At 33.8% G+C, this 22,543-nt stretch overlaps 1 protein-coding gene across 1 annotated transcript in view; it reads right to left on the bottom strand.

The window, feature by feature from the left end:
* Nucleotides 1-22,543, bottom strand: part of Atp13a3 (ATPase 13A3) — a 76,174-nt gene that overhangs the window by 32,919 nt on the left and 20,712 nt on the right. The window contains exons 2-15 of the mRNA XM_046457881.2: nt 22,248-22,344; nt 20,380-20,553; nt 19,176-19,358; nt 18,865-18,935; nt 15,558-15,638; nt 14,318-14,387; nt 12,733-12,867; nt 12,042-12,114; nt 9,880-10,011; nt 8,526-8,705; nt 8,219-8,376; nt 7,160-7,348; nt 3,688-3,749; nt 1,009-1,159 (exon numbers count right to left, since the gene is read on the bottom strand). Of these exons, the coding sequence (XP_046313837.2) occupies nt 1,009-1,159; nt 3,688-3,749; nt 7,160-7,348; nt 8,219-8,376; nt 8,526-8,705; nt 9,880-10,011; nt 12,042-12,114; nt 12,733-12,867; nt 14,318-14,387; nt 15,558-15,638; nt 18,865-18,935; nt 19,176-19,358; nt 20,380-20,553; nt 22,248-22,344 (1,756 nt within the window). The remainder of the gene's footprint in view (nt 1-1,008; nt 1,160-3,687; nt 3,750-7,159; nt 7,349-8,218; nt 8,377-8,525; nt 8,706-9,879; nt 10,012-12,041; nt 12,115-12,732; nt 12,868-14,317; nt 14,388-15,557; nt 15,639-18,864; nt 18,936-19,175; nt 19,359-20,379; nt 20,554-22,247; nt 22,345-22,543) is intronic.

The following is a 22,543-nucleotide window of genomic DNA, read 5'->3' as shown; positions in this document are numbered from 1 at the left end:
AATACTGATTAATAAAAACTGATTTAAAAGAGACATATGGGCAAAAATAAAAATCTGACTACAACTACCCAGAATTATCAAATCAGACCTTCAAACTTGAATAGCAAAGTAACATCCAGTTGAATAATAAAAACCAAAAACAAACAAGTGGGGAACAGGGGAAATATTCCCAGACAAATTGAATAACTCAGAAGCTAGAAAGGATCTTTAAAAACCTATTATTGCACCTATAAAAGAAGTAGATACTGTAGCTGAATGCAGTGGTACACGACTATAATCCCAGCAACTTGGAGGCTTTTCAAAGCCAGCCTCAGCAACTTAGCAAGACCCTTACTTAGCACCTTAGCAAGACTGTGGTTAATTAAACACCCCCTGGGTTCAATCCACAGTCCCGCCCCCCCTAAAAAAAAAAAACAAGAAGTGAATGCTGTCAAAGTGTAACAACCATAAGTACTTATAAATTAAAATTACCAGTGACAAAACAGAAGGAAACTGAAAAATGCCAAGAAATTGAGGTCTGAAGTCATCCTACTGACTCATTTAAGGTCCTCCTTATTGACTTCTAACATATTTGCACCAGCTACAGATACCTGAATTACTTTATAAACATTAAACACAGCCTAAGTGATTAGCATTTTTTAAAGGTATTTAAATGTGTGAATTCAGCTGAAACAGATACTTTTCATTCAATTAGAAATATTTCTCCATCATTAGAAATTTCATAGTTGATTCTTTTTTTTTTAAATTTTTTTAATATTTATTTTTTAGTTTTCGGCGGACACAACATCTTTGTTGGTATGTGGTGCTGAGGATCGAACCCGGGCCGCACGCATGCCAGACGAGTGCACTACCGCTTGAGCCACATCTCCAGCCCCATAGTTGATTCTTTTTTACAGTTCTAAGATAGACTGTTATCAAAACTACCAACAGAAATAATCCTACTGTAGAGAAATTTAATTTTAATATAATTTTTTTGAAGTTACTTATATTTTAAAATGTTGAACTTACCCATCCAATGGCTTCAAACATTTTTAAATCAAGTGGATCACCAGAAAGCATTCCTTCAATTTTTGTAAGTGAATGACAGGTAGCCATACAAGCAACAAACTGAGATTTTACCAACATTTCATTGCAAACATTTTCTTCTGGTAAAAGAAATCTAAACAGAAAATACACTGAATTAGGTTCATAAATCCCTAGACTCAAGACAATATTCTAACAGGCAATTTCAGTTTAGTATTACTTTCAAGCCAGGTAAGGTGGCACATGCCTATAATCTCAGCTACTTGAGAAGCTCAGGCAGGAGGATCACAAATCTGAAATCGGCCTGGTCAACACAGCAAGACTTTATTTAAAAAAAAACAAAAATAAAAACAAAACCCTTTTAAATCCAAGCTGGGCACAGTGGAACACATCTGTAATCCCAGTGACTCAGGAGGCTGAGGCAGGACAACTGCAAGTTCAAAGCCAGCCTAAGCAACTTAGTGAGACCCTGACTCAAAATTTAAAAAAAATATATAAAGGGTTGGGGATACATGAGTTTGAGCCCCAGTGCAGGGGCTGGAGAAACAAAGACAAACTTTTAAATCCAAAACTGATCTCCTAAGAAAGGGAAGCGTTCCAAGTGCCAGAAAAAGAGGGAAAGGAAAAGTGGAAGGTTGTGCACATGAGCTGATGCTGTGGCCAATGAGGGAGGAAGCCATCTCTATACCCCAAGGACTTGGATTTTAATACAATACAGGAATAGGAAACAAAGCTATAGCCACATACAAAACAAAAGTGTCAGGAGAAATGAAGTAACACCTTCAAAGTGATGAGAAAACAGAAATGACAACCTAGATACCTGTATAGTTACACCATCATTCATGAGTGACAATGAAATAAAATCCATGAATGTAGTTGCATAAAATGATAACTTAATCCAGAGGAATGGAACTTTTTAAAATGGCAAATCTAAACATGCAGACTTTATAAAATCAAAATCATGAAACACTATTAATAAATATATTTAAGAAAGGAGAGGAATAAGCAGGGTAAAAGTAATCTATAGTCTGGGTTTTCAGAAGGCAGAAATGAAAAAAGAAATTAAGAACCAGCAGTAAAGATAAGGATGCATAAATTCCGAGAAAATGAGAGACAGTGAAATAGGAGAAAATAAAAAAAATATGCATATAATTTGGGATGAAGGATAGTAGAAATAATTTCAAATATATCTAAATATATTTATATGTAAATCTATAACAATAAGTACATCAAACACAATGACTGAAAAGCAAACAGATGGAGAAAGATATACTAGGCAAGTGTTAGGCAAAAGAAAGCTGTGTGTAGCTACATAAATATTAAACAAAATAGAATTTAAGGCAATATGTATTACTGAGATAAACAAGCAAGAAGATACAACTCTTAAAATTACATAACCAAATAATACAGTCTGTCAAAATATATAAACCCAAATCTGGAAGATTTCTAAGGGGATTAAAAAATGATATAAGCACAACTATAGTACTAGAACTTCTAAGCTTCAAAAAAACGTAAATAGATGAGCCTAAGGGAATGTGCAATGCACAATACTAAAAAAATTTAATATAAAACCCAAAAAATACAAATGACTTCTAACAATAAGGAAAATAACCACACAAAAAGTTATAAATAGGTAACAGAGAGAATGACAAATGACTCTCCTCCCCAAAAATATGAAGATGCTTAACTTTGTAAGTAATGAGAAGAATGTAAATAAAGTAATAATAAATGTCCATTTCATATCTGTTCATTCAGCTAAAATTACAAGTCCAATAAAACTACATTTAGCAAGGATATGCAGCAATGGGGAGACTGTAATCTTCTTTATTGAGGGAGAGTGTAAATAAGAACTACCATCCACCAGGCAGCAAACAGGCAATATCTGGTAGCACAGCTGAAGCCAAATCCAGGCTATCACTTACAAGGATCTGGCTTATGTAGACATGTCACAAGCTGTGTCCAAGAATTTTAATTGTAGCATTATGGTTAAAGTGCAAGGAGAAAAAATGATATTGTCTTAGTAGAACAGACATTATGTTTAATTATATATCAGAATAATTTTATTCAAATTAATAAATTAGATCTACATATCAACATGAATAAATATTAAAAACAATCTGAAAGGCAGAAAAAGCTGCAAAAACACATACAGCATTCCACTCATGTATGTTTACTCAGATTATGTAGGTAATAAAAATATAAAATATACAAAAATAAAAATAATTTAAGAATGGTAGTAGCACCAGGGAAAGGGAGAGTGGGACTCTAATTTCTACACAATTTCTGAAATATTTTAATCTTTTAAATGTAAATATAGTCAGGCACACGTGGTGCATGCCTGTAGTCCCCATTGGCTAAGGAGGCTGAGGCAGGAGGATCACAAGTTCAAAGACAGCCTCAGCAAGTTAGCAAGGCCCTTAGCAACTCAGCTAGACCCTTTCTCTAAATAAAACAGGCTAGGATTATGGCTCACTGATTGAGTACCCCTGGGTTCAATCCCTTATACCCACCCCCCCACAATAAAAGTAATATGGCAAAATGATTACTGTTCAGTTTGGCAGTAGTTATGCAGTTGTCTCATTTTATTTGTTATTTAACTGAATGCTGCATGTGCTAAAATATGAAAAGTTAACTAATAAACTATCAAATCCAGCTAATATTTACCGGGCATTTTCTACTCGTTGAATCCCCCAGAGATCTAAACCATCTTCAGTAAGCGTTCCAGTCTAAAATAAAAAGAGCACATATGCACAAAGTAAGGATTATATCTCAAGAAATAACAAAATGCACACATATATCATTAAAAACTATGCTACATATACACAATGGAGTACTATAAAGAATCTGAAATAAAGAAAAGAACAGGAAAGATCACCAAGTACTAACAGAGAATGTCTCTAGGACAAAGGGTTAAAATAGGAAGCAAGGTTCAGAACAGTAGTCAGTATATGGCCCTACCATGCAGGAGCAAAGTGGACATATCTGAACAATCATATGTTTATGTGCTTACATTATAAAAAGAATGCACCAATCAACGTATTAGTCAGTAAACAATACCTATAATGCTGAGATGGCTTAGGGTATAGGGAGTCCAGAGAAGTAAGTTAAATGGTATTGGGGGAAGAAGTTAAGTCCAGATGTAATGACCTGGTTTCTTCAACAAAATGATTAAGGTTGAGGGAGAAAGAAAGGCAAAGATAAGTTATGTAACCAACGCAATACAAAAATCCCACCTTTAAATATGAGACATTTTTGAGACAGGCAATGAAATCTGAATATGAATGGATATTAGACAAAACTTAAGAACTGTTAAACTTTAAAAGTGTGATAGAGGTGATGTGGTAGTGATTTTTTTCTTTTTAAGTATCTTATTTTCCAGAGACATTCGTAGGTAATTACTGGTGTAGATGTTATGTTACAATGTCTGATGCTGCCTCCTTCACAAGGAGAGAATAGCTGAGGTAAGAGACAAAATGCTGATAACTCTTAATAAGTAGATGAGAGCTTATTATACCTGTATCTTTTCTCCACTTTTGCATCTATTAACTAACTTCTTTAATACAAAAGATTCCAAGAGCTGGGGTACAGCTCAATGGTAGAGCATGTACTTAAACATGCTTGTGAGGGCCTAGGTTTTAATCCCCAGTACTCTTACACACACACACACACACACACACACACAGCATAAACAAATTTTTTGAAGAGATAATAAAAGTGATGGGAGTATATAACCTTTTAATTTTTTTCAAAACATACTTTTTTTAATTTTTAAAATTTGTTCTAGTTATACATGACAAACATAGAAAACATGTATGCACTTTTATATAACATACGTAAATGGAGCATAATTTCTCATTATTCTGATTGGACATGTTGTAGAATAACATTAGTCATACAGTACATTATTTGTTCTTATTATAGATGACAGTAGAATATATTTGGCTTATCATACACATAAGGAGTTTAACTTCCCATTCTTCTGGTTATACATGATGTGGAATTACATTCACTGTTATGTATTTATATGAGCACATAGGAAAGTAATGTCTGATTTCTTTCTACTTCCTATTCCCATTCCTTCTTCCTTCCCTTCATTCCCCTTTGTCTAATCCAAAGTAGTTCTATTCTTCCCTACCCTCCCCCACCTTAATGTGATTAGTGTCCACATATCAGAGAAAACATTCAGCCTTTGGTTCTTTGGGATTGATTTATTTCACTTAGCATGATAGTCTCTGTTCCATCTATTTACCAGTAAATGCCATCTTAATTTTTTTATGGCTGAATAGCATTTGATTATGTAAATGTACCACATTTTCTTTATCCATTCATCTGTTGAAGGGCACCTAGGCTGATTCCATAGTTCAGCTATTGTGAATTGAGCTACTATAAACACGATGTGGCAGCATCACTGTAGTGTGCTGATTTTAAGTCCTTTGGGTATAAAGTGAGGATTGGGATAACTGAGTCAAATAGTGGTTTCATTCAAAGTTTTCTGAGGACTGTCCATACTGCTTTCCAGAGTGGTTGCACCAATCTGCAGTCCCACCAACAATGTATGAATGTACCTTTTTCCCCACATCCTTGCCAGCATTTATTGTTAGTTGCATTCTTGATAATTGCCTGACTGGAATGAGATAGAATCCCAATGTAGTTTAAATTTGCATTTCTCTGTTAGAGATATTAGATATTTTTTCATGTATTTGTTGACTAATCACGTTTCTTCTTTCTGTGAAGTGCCTGCTCAGTTCCTTTGCCCATTTATTGATTGGGTTATTTGGTTTTTTGGTGTTAAGCAAAACATGCATTTCTCATGTTTGAAAATAAAGTGCTCAAAAAATCAAATTCTTTTATCAGTTACCTAGAACAGTTTGAAGAAAGGTTTTCTAGTTTAATCTTTCAGCAATACCTAACTTCCCTTCAAGAGTGGAGAAATAGGGCAGGCATGGTGGCACACACCTGTAATCCTAGCAGCTAGGTAGGCTGAGGCGGGAGGATTGGGATCGCAAGTTCAAAGCTAGCCTCAGAAACTTACTGAGGCCCGTCTCCAAATATAATATAATACCTGTACACGTATAAGTAAATAAGGGCTAGGAATGTGGTTCAGTAGTTAAGCGCCACTGGGTTCAATCCCCAGTACCAAAAAAAAAAAAAAATAGAGAAACATTAAGAGAAAACATATATCTCACAAAAGTACACAATTTGTTATTTGCACATAAAATTTCTGACCTTCATAATTTTGAAACATGTACTCAAAATTAGAGCAACATTAAACACATATACTTATAAGCAAATAAAAAAAAAATCACAGCAAATGTGTCTATAGAGCCTATTCTGTTAAATTAAGACTACCTAAAAATACAAAAGTACACATAATTTTTACACTTATTGCTACTATATTTGAACCTTTTTTGTTATTATTTTTGTTTGAGACAGGTTCTTGCTATGTTGCCAAAGCTGACCTCAAACCTGTGGACTTAAGAGAGCCCTGTCTCAGATGTTGTCCCAAGCACTGGAACTAAAAGTGCATGCCACTGTGCCCAGCTTACTTATTACCACAGAACAAGGCATAATACTGGATGCACTTAATCAATTGCAGATTTGAGCAAATAAGTAACATCCCAAAGCTTTAAAAATTGAGAAAATAAAAAAATATTTTAAAAAATGTATAGGGCTGGAGGTTGTGGCTCATGGAATAGCGCGCTCGCCTGGCATGCGCGGGGTGCTGGGTTCGATCCTCAACACTACATAAAAAATAAGAAAGACAGAAAGGAAGAAAGACAGAAAGGAGGAAAGGAAGGAAGGAAGGAAAGGAGGGAGGGAGGGAGGGAAGGAAGGAAGGAAAGGAGGGAGGGAGGGAGGGAAGGAAGGAAGGAAGGAAGGAAAGGAGGGAGGGAGGGAGGGAGGGAGGGAGGGAAGGAAGGAAGGAAGGAAGGAAGGAAGGAAGGAAGTGTGTCCACCTAAAAACTAAAAAATATTTTTAGAAAAAGATATATAAGTAAACAAACTGAGAAAGAGGAAAATTAGAGAAACATTAAAAAAAATGACTGTAAATTAGCTGACAAAGAAAAATGAAAGCAATCTAAATATTTAAAAGCTACCCAGTAACCTTTGAGAACAATTATGAAACTGAACCAACCTTGTCAAAACAAACAAGATTCAGCTGTCCACATATATTTATCCGTTGGGGACTGATACAGAAAATACCAACTTTTTTCAGTCTTCTCTGAGCATACACAATACCAGCAGTCATTGCAGCAGGAAGTGCAGGTGGCACAGTAATTGTAATTATATCAAGAGACTCTATGATTATTACCCCAACTTCTTCCTACAAATGAAACAAAAACTAAATGTCAAACCATATTAAATATTTACTAAATTAATGTGGGTATTTATTCAATAAGTCTATAAACATTTTAATTTGATATATAAGCATGTGTATAGCTACATGTGTATATATGTATACTTATACATACATATACACATCTATTATGATCTCTAATTTTTCTTCCTTCAGAGATTCTACAAAATAGAAAACTCAATGAATGGTCAAGAGAACTGTAAAATCCCAGCTACAGGAAACTTCTGACAGTTATATTTTTATATTCATACATTTTTCACAAGGCACACTTCTAAAACAAGTTCAACAAACTCTGCCAGATATAGTTCATCTGGTAAGTGCCATACTGTCCCAGTCTCTACCGGGGAAAGAAAAGAGATCTTACAAGGTCCTTTCAATTAAATGTTCAAAAAATAAATTTATTCTGTATATTCTATCCCAAAGATAAAAAATAAAGTTTCTGGTTTGTGTGTTTTTTTCTTTTTTAAAGTCACAAATAGGCAAGAGGGACTGGGGATATAGTTCATTTGGTAGAGTGCTTGCTTTACATGCACAAAGCTCTGCATTCAATCCCTAGCGCCTCCCCTCCTCCAAAAAAAAAATGGCAAGTAAAAGCCTATCTAACCCAGAGTCATCAAAAAAAAAAAAAAGAAAGAAAAAAACAAAAACCCCTGAATGCTATGACAGAAATATCCTATATTTGTTCTTTGTAATACAATAACTATTAGTTCATATGTCTTCTTTAAATTAGCTTAAAAATTTAGTTCCTCAGTCTTACTAGTCACATTTCAAAATTGTCAATAGTCACATGTGGTAAAATAGTTAAGGATCAACCCTAGTAAGAGCCCTCATACATACCTCATTTAAAATGCTATTGATAATCGTGTAGATGAACCCAATGCCAGCCACTGCCACAAGACACAGCAGAAACAAGTAGGCATCTCTGTAGAGTTTAAAATCAGTTGGTTTGGGATACAATATGGAACGAACAAGCTGTCCTTTGGAAGTACTAAATCCTTTCCCCCACAAAAAAAAAAAAAGAAAGAAATTAAAATTACTTATATTTTTTATACAGAAATAACAATTATCTCCCAGAACAGACAATCTTTTTAAACATTCAACAGGTATCAAACGTGCTAAAATATACAAGAGATGTATTTTCTACCTGTTCGAACTACTATGGCTTTGACGAGCTCTCCAGTGTAGAAACGAGTCTGAATAACAGTCGTTCCACAAAACAAAGTGTGTCGTTTATGTGTTTCTGGACTATATATTTCCTCACCCATTCCTTTTATATCCACTGAAGGATTTGGCAAATTAGTCTTTGTCACTGGAACACTTTCTCCTATTTAAAAAATATCATAGATTATTAAATTAAATGAAAGCACTCACAGAATTAGTACCAAACATAAAAACCTTAAATTGTGAAATACTATAAATACTAGAGTACTGCTTACAATAGTTGTTAAGAATTACAGCTGAATTAATTAGCCTTTTTTCTCTGAACTGTGTCACCTAGAAATAAAGTTTTGTCTCCCATACAAATTCCAGAAAGAGATCTGTGACTAAAAGGTAGTATTCGTCCATATTTGGAAATGATAGTGCTACTGAGTTTCAAATAATTTTGAAAATGACCAGGGTAGTTGCAATACCCCAGCACCTGTTCTTATACCCCTAACAATTGAACTAGAAAGCACTGTTACCTCAAATACCCTATAATATGAATATCCACGGCTAGCCAACCCCTACGCGCGCGCGTGCCACACACACATAAGGAAAAGGCATCTGGGCAAGGGAGATAGAAATGAGGAGTTTGGGGTTTATCCCAAGCCATCACTAACAGCCAAATTCTTTTCAAAATTTAGTTCTCTATACCATTTATATCATTTGGTTCAAAGGAGGCACTGTATATTAAAGCGTATTAAAGGTTATACAGAAACATCTTCTTGTCAAACTGACTACATTCACATATTTAAAAAGATATAAATATCTACCTCCAGATTATGGTCTGGAGGTAGTCTACTTTTACTTTTCCCCAGTTTAGCAAAAATATAAATCATTATGTATTCCCATTTTTTACACAACAAACAGGGAGGCAAATATGTTATGTTTTCTGTAGGCAAAGGACTTTTCTTCTTTCCTTACTATAAACCATTTTCTTATGTCAAAAAATAGCAAGAGACGGGGCTGGGATGTGGCTCAGTGGTACAGTGCTTGCCTAGCATGCATGAGGCACTGGGTTTGATCCTCAGCACCACACAAATGTAAAATAAAGTGTGCACCTAAAACTAAAAAATAAATATTTAAAAAAAATAGCAAGAGACAGGCCAAGACACATAGCCAATACCAGCATGATTATTTACGATCACAGTTAAGTATTTTGCAGAATTTGGTCTACGCACATTTATAAGTAAAAGATATACATGACAGTTAATTTTAAAAGTTTAAACAGTTAACTATTTAATGTTAGTATCAGTTATAAACAATTGATACAATTTTATTGGTTTAGTTTAACTCACCTGTTAACATGCTTTCATTTACAATGCAAGTGCCATTAATAAGTACTGCATCACAAGGCATGACTGTTCCATTTAAAGGAATGACCATCACATCTCCTGGCACAAGGTCTGTAGAAAATATCTCTTCTATTTCTGAATTTTAAGAAAGAAAAATCTGAAAAGAATATCCTTCAACTTGAAATAAAAGCAGGGCAAACAAATCAATGATCCATTCAAAGGTCTCCTGATCTTAGTGTTAACACAAAAATACTCATAAATCCAATGTTTTGAGAAATAGGATTAAACCAACAAAGCATGGGTGTGTCAGTTTGTCTCCTGACAGGATAAACTGTGTACAGGTGATGACAAGTGCCTGTACACTTTAATATTCACGACACCTGTGAATGATCAATTTTAGCTATAACCTATCCATCCATCCATCTCAGAAAATAAACACAATGCATCTATACAGAAGAGTCACTGAAACAGGTCAAACTCGAATTTCTATTGACATGAAAACATTAAAAATTCAGCATATTTTAAAGAGTATTTTATAATATTCTTCTATGTGTGGTATGTGTGTGTAAAATATACAGCATTTGAAAATTTGCACATGAAAGATATATCCATAGACTATTTCTGAATACTAGTTCCAGTATTCTTTTTATACTATTTATAACCCTAATGTCTCACAGCCTTCAATATTCTTTAGTCTTTTTACATATTATTTTAAATATGACTAAATTTATTAAATAAATTAAGCATTATAACATTTTACCTAGTGTATTATTTCCTTGAAAACCTAAATTAGCTAAACACTTTTTAAAAAGATCTTCCAAAGGATAAGAGGTTTCTCTTGAGTCACCTAATATTTAAGCATTCTCTCTTCCTCTTATTTCTTCATTTCCCAGCCCCCCAGATTTAATATTGTTTGCAGGAGAGTCACATTAGTTCGAATACAAAGATGGGTGAGGAAAAACACTATTGTTTTGCAATATTAGTCTATATGACAAATACTTCTCTAAAAAAGGATGTAAGTTTAAATTTTGATTAAACAACTTTTAAAGAATGATATTTAATTCATTTTTTATAATAAAAGCCTTATTTTAAAACCGTGACCTTTGGCAGGTATGATGGTGCACGCCTGTAATCCCAGCAGCTCAGGAGGCTGAGGAAGGAAAGATTGCAAGTTCAAAGCCAGCCTCAGCAATTTAGAGGCCCTAAGCAACTCAGGGAGACCCTGTCTCCAAATAAAAAAGCAAATGGATTGTGACTCAGTGGTTAACAGTTCGATCCCTGGTACAAAAAAATAAAAATAAGACTTTATTTTTCTTAAAGCTTTAGCACTACTTAAAATTCCGTTCTTTTCAGTGTACCATAAAACATCAGGACCACACAAAGGAGTCTTTCAATGGCTTACTGTTGGATTGAGTTCAAATTCCTTAACATGCCTTGCCCATCATCCACTTACTATATGTGCCACACTGATTTTCTTTCAGCTCTTATAATGACCACAAAATTTGCAATTTCTGGCCATTAGGCACTTAGAATCTTCTTCTCTCCCTCTCTGTCCTTCACTTTACCAATTTCTCATCTTATTTGGCCAATTCAAATAGTCACCACTTAAAATCACTTCCTCAAAGAAGCTATCCCTGATACCTGCAGTATCTAGGTATCATGGCATTTATCACACTGTGTGCTACTTGTGTGTGTATGTTGCTAGGGATCAAACAAAGGGCCTAACACATGCTAGGCAAGCACTCTACATCTGATCTATGCCCCCACTCTTTTTGTTTTGAAACAAGTTCTCACTAAGTTGCCCAAGCTGTCCTCAAACTTGTAATTCTCCTGCCTCAGCCCGAGTCCCTGGGATTACAAGTGTGCACCATTACAAAACCTGGCACACTTATCACAACTTACTGTTACTGTTTAACATCTGTCTTTCCAAGAAGACTAAATCCCTAGAGCGCATAGTGCCTACAGTACACTACCTTTTTGTATTGTAGAAAAAGAAAATTTAAATTTTACATAAATGAAGGAATTAGATACAAACTCAGGAATCCAAACACGTATTTTTACCTCTTTTAAAAAACGAATGTATATGTATAATTTGGATTTATTTTATACTTTAGCACTTAATGGTCATTTTTAAAAAATTCTTAATAGTCACCTGAAATACCTACCTTCATTTACTCTACAAACTGAAACTCTCACAGTGCTGTGAGCTGCCACCATGTCATGCAACATAACATATTGCTGAAAGAGGAAAAGAAATTTAAAACAGCCAATATAAATCAACTTGTAAAGACACTAGAAAGAATGCTAAAATATAAGGCACATTAATATGATAAATACGTAGTACTCCACCTTTATAAAAATGTCAAGAATCAGTGATTGAAGGATCATTCAGTGTTTTATCTCAAACAAAAAAAAGAAGTACTCTGCAATAGTTCTGAAAATAGTGGTGGGACTGGGGTTGTGGCTCAGTGGTAGAACACTTACCTTACCTTGCACATATGAGGCACTGAGTTCAATCCTCAGCACCACATAAAAATAAAATAAAATAAAGGTATTGTGCTCATCTACAACTATTTAAAAAAAGAAAAAAGAAAGAAAATAGTGGAACCAGCCTTTCAGTATTCCACTCTGTGACAAGCAACTAGATTTCCCATAGTCAAGTGGTAGATAATCTAATTCTAAAACAAATCTAGCTTCCCTAACCTTAAAAAAAAAAAAAAAGCACAAGGGCTTATAAATCCATTAAACTAAAATAATGACTATTGAGTATTCATTTTGTATCAAATACTATTCCATACCTTTATCGGGTTATCACAAAATACAAATATAGCTCTAAAACCATAAATTTTGACTTACCTTTCTAATGGAATATAGGGAGCTGACAATTGATACTATGGACATAATCACAATGGCTAGAGCATAATAATAGTATTCATCAGTGCTCCACAGTATAACACTGAACAACTGGAAAATGTAAAATGGATTGAGAACCTAAGAAAAAAAATTTTTTGAAAGGTAAATTGAATGACATATTTACAATCATGTAGATTCTCAACCTTAACCAGATATGGGATAAACTCTGTAGTAGCCTAGGACAACATGTATTACTCTAAAGAGTAGGGCAGTATATTAGTATGTTCTTTCTTTCTTTCTGTACAGGGAATTAAACCAACCCAGAGACTCTTTTACCAGAGATATATTTACAGGCCTTTTTGATTTTCAGATAGGATCTTGCTAAGTTGCCCAGGCTGGCTTTGAACTTGCAATTCTCCTGCCTCAGCCTCCTGAGTTGTTGGGATTATAGGTATGCTTATTTACCAAGAAATTACTAGAATTTGGCCTGATTTAAATGATTTGCATAGAAAAAGCTAAAGTATATGAATAGTTGTTCTGCATTCTGCTTCAGTAATAAAATACATTTGTTTTCAATAATTAATATGCTCTGGACTAATAAAAGATAAATAAAGGTATTGTGCCCATCTACAAGTAAAAAACTATTTTTTAAAAAAGAAAGAAAATTGTGGAACCAGCCTTTCAGTACCTGTAAAGATAGGAAACTTTTATCAAATGTAACAAATCTGCTTATGTCAAAAGGTCAAAGTTCAAAGGGAAAACAAATAGGAGATACTGGTTAAACTATTCTTATTTCTTAAAGGAAATTAAGGATTAAATCCTGAATAAAAATAAGGGAGCCCTGACAATAAAATTCATCTAACCAAATTTCATGGTATTTTATCAATTTCATTAATAACCTCTCTGATGTCTTAACACTGATTCTATACTTTTCAAAGCACTTTCATATATACAGTTCCACTTTACTCAAAACCATGAGATATTTAGAAAGAATTTATTCTAATTTTGTAGATAAAAAAACAGCAGAAAAAATGCTTTCAAAACAAAAAAGCCAGAAAAAAATAGGGCAGGCAAGTCTTCCTCTGCTGGTTAGTCTGTATCCCCGGCCTTGACATGCCCATTATCTTTTATTCATGCTTCTAATGGCACAAACAAAACCTCATCACAATAACCACTAACATGGTTCTTCCCAGAATACAGTGCAAGTTCCTCAAGATCAAGAATCATACATGTCATGTGCTGATTTTCAAAGTTCTGGTACAATGCTTAGTCTCCAATAATGTACCAAGAAATACCATGTGAAGAAAACAGACAATTTTTTCTTAAAAAGGAAGAAAGGTATTACATCTGTAACACAGGAAAAGATTTACATGTGCAACTTTTTGAAAATTTAAAAAAACTCAATAAAAACAAAATTAAACAAAATAAAAAATTCATACCCCAAATTCTTCTCTGCCAAGTTTTTTCCATTGTAAAATGGCAAGCAAAGTTAGCAAACAGAAACCAAGAATATTCTATTGCTTAATTGTGACCCTTTCTTAATAGACAAATTCACTGATCACAAATGTTGAGTTCTATATGGTCTTACCTCTTTAATTAGAAGCTTGAAAACAGAAGGCACTTTCACAGTAATTTCATTTACACCATAAAGCAATTTTCTGTAACAGGAAAATAGAATTAATAGTATTACACTGTATCATGAAATAACAGTATAATTTAGGAAAGATTGCATTATATAAGATTCAAACCACAGACTGTTCTTAAATTTATGTTTTTAAAAAACATGCTTCAATTAAAATTCTCTATGAAAAAAATTCTCTACCTACTGTATTTAAATCAAAGATGTCAATCCTGAATAACTATAGTGTTTCATTTCATTATTCACATCTTACATGTGAGTTGATAATAATCCCACTAGTCAATAATCAATAAGCAAAAGGATCTCTTCTCCATCCTTGAAGGCAACAGATCTTAACAAAGTTTGAATTACAATTAAGTTTTACAAGAGATTAACTAAATTTAAGGAATCCTATATTATTCCTCTAATAAGAATACTGTACTGAGTATATATTTCAAAAGATTGTACATTTGACTTATAACGAAAAAATATTTTTAAAATGTTCCTTAAATCCTTCTAGATAATTCCTTATAGTACCTTCTATATAATAATTTTGCATTTTATAGGAAAGTGTAAGTCTGATTTTTTTGTTCCAACTCTTTGAAAAAAAAAGCTACACAAATACAATAAAATTTTTATTATAATCTGAAAATGGCATTTATCTAAAATAAGCAATATGCATACTTCACAAATAAGTATAAAATATACAATATGTATATTTCCTGCTTTATCAGAATAACATGAAAGAGTAGGACTCTCATTTTACAAATTTTCCTTGTGTGAATCTGAAAATATATTTCAGAAAATCTAAGATGTTATCCTTTTACAAGATACACCACTATTTTATATATGATCAAGAAAGATAAATCTTCTGTCAAGCAAAGGATGACATTCAAACAGCTAGACGGAATGGCTCAATTTTAGAGATATTAAAATGGGAAAAAATGTGCACCTTAGAATTGAGGAAATACTGTGGAACTTTGGGTACATCAACTTCAACATCAGCTTTAACATTTTTATAATTATTAAAACTGAGACAGTTTTACTCAAATGAAATATAAGTTCTCAACAACTAATCTGTAGTATTTAAACACCTGTTAATATGTACCACAAGGCAAAGGACCGAGTGTGTGTATACACACACATACATATATATGTCTAAGTTTAAAAATTTTGAGAACAGATCTAACTTTAGTTGGATAAAAATTACCTGCAGGCATGCATCTCTTTTGTCAGTCCCACACCATGTTTTTCATAAATTGATGTACAAGAAACACCTTCATCCAGCCCCCTAAATAAATCCAAAGTTTTCACTGTAAACAAAGTTTAAAATATCCAAATTTCTTAATGTCTCATTTTTCTACATGGCTGATTTTAAAAGTGTAACTTCCTTATAATCTTCTTAGAAATGCTTAGCATAAATTTAGAAACAAAAATTAAAAATCTCAAAATCTTAACATAAATAATTATGAATGGTCTAAAACATAACAAATAAGTTAATCAATGCATTTCTCACATAAATTCTTGTTTATGTAACACCATTATCCTTTTAAGGCTGTGCAAAAGCTATAAGAGTCAATAATAAAAGTTAAGATTAAGCATAACTGACTTGAGAATTCCAAACTAAAGATTAAATTATTTTCACTTTCTATTTGTAGTTTCTCCTTTATACCTTTAGCATCAAACTAAGAAATCCTATTCATAGACTACCAACTTCAGAAAGGCATCAATTCAAATCCTTCCCTGAGCTAAATAATGCATAGGTTAGAAGTACACAATTTATGAGTCATAGATAATGTCTAAAATGTGTAAAAATCTTAAATGGGACCCAACTAACATTTAATTTTCCCCAAAATGTCTTATTTATCTTTATTTTAACTAAAATATAAGCACAGTACTCCACAGCAAACAGAATCTTACATATATTCAATTTTGATCCATTTCCACTTTCTTAAAAGTTATATGTGCATTTGAGTATGCACACACATACGCTCACTCACATGCTGGGGATGAAACCCAAGGTCTTATACATGCTAGGCAAGTGCTCTATCACTGAACTATACCTATAGTCCCTCCATCATTTCTCAGGAGGTTAAGACAGGAGGATCATTTGAGCTCAAGAATTTGGGGCCAGCCTGGGCAAAAATAAATTTTAAGGTATTACTCCAATGTATGCTACCCAAAGATAACACATCTGACAACATTTCATTCTTTATCCAAATAGTAAAATTAAATTTCTATTTCTGTATATTAGTATGGTCCTCAAGTACAACTGGATGGGACTGTCAACAAATCAGAAAGTAATAATTCAGATCCTCTAATTAAATCATAGTGGGCTACATATGCTGCTCAGAGGTAGAATGCCTGCTTAGCAGGTTCAAGACCCTAGGTTCAATTCCCAGCACCACCTACATGAATAAATCTATTTAAAACAAGCTATTAGACATAATTTTTTTAAAAAATCACTTTGAGGAGTAAAGATTTGTTCCCAGGATGTAGGCTCCCTATTTACCTCTCTTATTGTTTCTTTTGCTGAGAAAAAACTTTTTAGTTTGAGTAAGTCCCATTTGTTGATTCTAGTTATTAACTTTTGTCCTATGGGTGTCCTATTGAGGAATTTGGAGCCCGACCCCACAGTATGTAGATCGTAGCCAACTTTTTCTTCTATCAGACGCCGTGTCTCTGATTTGATATCAAGCTCCTTGATCCATTTTGAATTAACTTTTGTGCATGGCGAGAGAAAGGGATTCAGTTTCATTTTGTTGCATATGGATTTCCAGTTTTCCCAGCACCATTTGTTGAAGATGCTATCCTTCCTCCATTGGAGCCTACATCCTGGGAACAAATCTTTACTCCTCACACTTCAGATAGAGCCCTAATATCTAGAGTATACAAAGAACTCAAAAAATTAGACAATAAGATAACAAATAACCCAATCAACAAATGGGCCAAGGACCTGAACAGACACTTCTCAGAGGAGGACATACAATCAATCAACAAGTACATGAAAAAATGCTCACCATCTCTAGCAGTCAGAGAAATGCAAATCAAAAACCACCCTAAGATACCATCTCACTCCAGTAAGATTGGCAGCCATTATGAAGTCAAACAACAACAAGTGCTGGCGACGATGTGGGGAAAAGGGTACACTTGTACATTGCTGGTGGGACTGCAAATTGGTGCAGCCAATTTGGAAAGCAGTATGGAGATTTCTTGGAAAGCTGGGAATGGAACCACCATTTGACCCAGCTATTCCCCTTCTCGGTCTATTCCCTAAAGACCTAAAAAGAGCATGCTACAGGGACACTGCTACATCGATGTTCATAGCAGCACAATTCACAATAGCAAGACTGTGGAACCAACCTAGATGCCCTTCAATAGACGAATGGATAAAAAAAAATGTGGCATTTATACACAATGGAGTATTACTCTGCATTAAAAAATGACAAAATCACAGAATTTGCAGGGAAATGGATGGCATTAGAGCAGATTATGCTAAGTGAAGCTAGCCAATCCCTAAAAAACAAATGCCAAATGTCTTCTTTGATATAAGGAGAGTAACTAAGAACAGAGTAGGGACGAAGAACATGAGAAGAAGATTAACATTAAACAGGGATGAGAGGTGGGAGGGAAAGGGAGAGAGAAGGGAAATTGCATGGAAATGGAAGGAGACCGTCAGCGTTATACAAAATTTCATACAAGAGGAAGTGAGGGGAAAGGGGAAAATAATACAAGGGGGAGAAATGAATGACAGTAGAGGGGGTAGAGAGAGAAGAGGGGAGGGGAGGGGAGGGGGGATAGTAGAGGATAGGAAAGGCAGCAGAATACAACAGACACTAGTATGGCAATATGTAAATCAATGGATGTGTAACTGATGTGATTCTGCAATTTGTATACGGGGTAAAAATGGGAGTTCATAACCCATTGAATCAAAGTGTGAAATATGATATATCAAGAACTATGTAATGTTTTGAACAACCAACAATAAAAAAAATTTTTAAAAAAATCACTTTGAGGTGAAAATCAAAAGACCTCAGACTTGGGAATACTTTGGTATCATACTGCTTCTAACTTTTATGTAAATTTTACCCAATACAAGTTATAGGTAGGGATGAAAAAAAAAATTACTGAGTCTTCAAAAACACTGGGAGGAACTGGGAATGGTGGTGTATGCCCATAATCCCAGTGGCTTAGAAGGCTGAGAAAGGAGGATCTCAAGTTCAAAGCCAGCCTCTGCAACCCAAATGAGGCACTGAGTAACTATGTGAAACCCTGTCTCAAAATAAAATATAAAAGGGCTGGGGATGTGGCTAAGTAGTTAAGCACCCTGGGTTCAATCACTGGTTAAAAAAAAAAAAAAAAAAGAAAAGAAACTACAGAAGTTGTTAATGAACAAATGAATAAAAGTTATGCAATAAAAATCCCTTCAATTCTATGTAAAATTACAATAGATTCTTTTCTACTGAGAACATTTTCAGAAAATTCTTAATATAGTCCAAAAAAAGAAAGATACTTACTTTAAGAAATCAAAATTGCGAATGGTATCATTCCAGAAATATCTTACACTATGGTGGGTGAAATAACGAATCTGTAGAACACACATAAATGTTACATCAAAGCATATCATCGTTTGTTGTAACATGTAATTTTTTTTAAAGGAACACCTAAACTGTTACATTTAGTGATAGATATTTTATTTTATATGCATATAAATTTATCTCAAGCAATAACAGTAAACCCAAAATATGTATCCTATAAGTTACATATGATAGCACAAAATATTCACAATTCTAGTTTATAAAGAAATTTGGACACTAGATCACAGTACCTGTTGTGTCTGAGTCTGTGAATATTTACTCATCTCATGACTATTCTCTTCAACAGGATTCTCAGTTAAATGAACTGCATGGCCATTTGAAATCTTATCAGTTACAGATTTTGGATTTGAAAATGGATGATTTTCCAGAGAAAGAAAACGAATTTTTGCACAAAACCACATTCTGAATTCATCCTTAAAAAAAAAGGGGAAAAAGAGTCAATTATGTATATTGTATGACTGCCTGTGTTTTTAATTTCCATTTTGTACATACTTACTCACCTCTAATTAAGAAAGCATAATTTCTCCTCCTGCTTCCCCAACCCAAATGGTCCCAACCCCATGCTGGGGATTGAACCCAGAGCTGTTTCAACATTGAGCAATATCCCCAGGCTTTTTTTTAATCTGTCTGTTTCTTTCTTTCATTACTTATTATTTATTGGTACTAGGGATAGAACCCAGGGATGTTTTGCTGAGCTATATCCCCAGTTCTTTTTATTTGAGATGGGGGTCTTACTAAGTTTCTGAAAGTCTAACTAAATTCCTGAGGCTGCCCTGAAACTTGCAATCCTCCTGCCTCAGCCTCCCAAGTTGCCAGGATTATGTGTATGCACCATGGTACCTGGCAAAAAAACATAATTTCCTGTTCACTAAATGTTAAACTGCAAGAAGATGAATAAATTCAAACATGAAGTATATTTCATTGCTCACAAATTTTATGACACATTTCACCAGTACAAACATCAATATACTCCATGAAATATCACAACTAATTCCTTAATCTACTCACGCATCTGTACATGAGCATTAGAAACTAAAACCTTTTTTAAAATGCTTCAAATTAAGATAAAAACAAACAAACCAACCAAAATAGTCTGAGATAAAGCAGCATCACACAGTAGATAAGCAGCTGGCCTACTAAATGAGAAACAGCCAAGAGAGTCCTAAAGGGTCAGACTAGTTTCTAATCTCTTGGGGCATCAAGAGCTATAAAAGAAGGGGAGAAACCTGACCATTTTAAAGATTCCTTTAAATTCTAATCACTCTAATAATATTCACTTTAAACACAGATACTTTAGAAATACCATACTCAAAATTCATTATATTCTGGCACCTCCCCCTAATGTTCCATTCGTGCATGGTTTTGAACAAAGTAAATACAAAACCATTATTTTATTCCTCAAATAAGCAGCTATCAGTCAATATATGGACTTACAGTAGTCCTCAGCAGCACCACTTCACATTCTTTAACTGCAGCTCTTTTACAAGTTGCTTTCACCCGCCACTCAGGCATCCAGTATAGGAGGAGGAGAAGAAACCCACCAGTACAAATCACTCCTAAAGAAACTATGGCAAGCTTCCAGCGACACAAATTATAACCATAAATCTCCTGTATGGACACAATGATCAGATGATTAATTATCAAATTATACAGCAGACAAATGAATTAAAAAATGCTTTTTCATCCCAAGCACATATTTTGTCACATAAATAGTAAATATTTTCTCAATCAATAATTTATATTTTGTTCTTGACAAGTTTACGAATAAAATTAACTAATTTTAAAGTTAAATTGGCTATTTATAATTTATGGTATGGTATTTGATGTTTAATAAGTTCTTTTCCACTGACACAGTATATTCATAGTAAGTATATTTTATTATAATTTTTTTTCTTTAATTTTTATTGTTGGTTGTTCAAAACATTACATAGTTTTTGACATATCATATTTCACACTTTGATTCAAGTGGGTTATGAACTCCCATTTTTATTATAATTTTTATAAGTCTTAATAATTCTTCAAGAATTCACAGTTATGAGGTAGTTTATTTACAGAAAAGTTACAAAAATGAGAGTTTCTGTGTCAACTTCACCCTAATGTTAACATCTTGATACATCTGTCAAAACCAAAAGATTAACACTGCTACATTACTATTAACTAAACTCAATATTAGAATTTCAAGTTTTTCCACTAACATCTTATTCCTATTCCAGGACATAATCCAGAATATCACACTGCATCTAGATAATGTGGGTTTTAATTTTTTCCCAAGTAATTTGATGTCTCAGTAACACTGTAATTGGATAAACTAGACCCCTGACTAAAATTATTTTAAATATTACCATTAAAACAGAAACACAAATGCACACATACACAGAGGTTGCCAGGCATAGCAAATTAAAATGCTGAGGACCTATTTACACTTAAAATTTCAAATAAGCAACAAATAACTTTGCTGGTCCCATGCAACATTCTGGGTATATGTAATACTAAAGGTTTATTTCTTGATTATCTGAAATTTACACATAATAGAAAAATTTATATCTTATCTGGCATATTTCCACTTGCACTTCACCAAAGAGTTGAGAAGTTCATTTTTTGTTCTGTTTTGTTTGTGGTGCCGGGATTGAACTTGGGGATAACAGCTCAATTGTAGAGCGCTTGCACATTAAGCAAGAGCTCTACAATTGAGCTGTTATGTCTCCAGCATGAAAAATTGTTTTGTTTTGGTTTGGGTTTTTTGTTTGTTTGTTTTGGGGTATCAGGGACTGAACCCAAGGGCGCTTAACCACTAAGCCACATTCCCAGACCTTTTTATTTTTTATTTTGAGACAGGGTCTCACTAAGTTACTCAAGGCCTCACTAAATTGCTGAGGCTAGTTTTGAACTCTCGATCCTCCCAAGCCACTGGGATTTTAGGCGTGCACCACCACATGCAGCTAAAGTTGGGTTTTTCTGTTTGTTTTGTTTTTATGAAGTTGATTTTTAAATTTTAAAATCAAAATTACAAATCTTCATTTGGAGTCATATTTAAACATTAGTTAATGTACCAAATCAAATCACCAAATGTAAAAGCATACTTCTTTTCCCAAGTTTGAGCAGCTCACAGGTTAAAAAAAAAAAAGGAATTATACTGAAAACAACAAATATAGATATTACATAATACCAACTGAAGAACATGATGAGGAGAGAAACTCACTGATTTAGATTTGTTTCATAACTGTACTTTTCTACTCCTTAGAATAATAAATGGAAGAGATTACTTCTTCATATTTCACAAGTAAATTATGAAAGGTGGTTACCATTTCATCTTCTTGACCCTGGTTGATAGTCTTCCTTTCTTCTTTGTCCATATCTACAGTGGTTTGAAAGGTCTTATGCTTCACAACAACTGAAGAACTGATGGAAAGAAAGAAAAGAATGTCAGTGAACTATTTTTAATCTTAGTAGACTTTATCAAGTTTCTACTATACCATCAAAGCATTCTATAAAAGCCAGGCACAGTGTGCATGCTTATAATCTGAGTGGCTCAGGCGGCACTGCAAGTTCAAGGCTAGCCGCAGCAATTTATCAAGGCCTTAAGGAAATTAGTGAGACC

This window comes from Marmota monax, unplaced genomic scaffold (genome assembly GCF_021218885.2).
Source record: "Marmota monax isolate L192 unplaced genomic scaffold, Marmota_monax_Labrador192_F-V1.1 WCK01_AAM20220418_F8-fsc00052, whole genome shotgun sequence".
Lineage (NCBI taxonomy): Eukaryota > Metazoa > Chordata > Mammalia > Rodentia > Sciuridae > Marmota > Marmota monax.
This window is presented reverse-complemented; position numbering and strand designations above follow the sequence as displayed.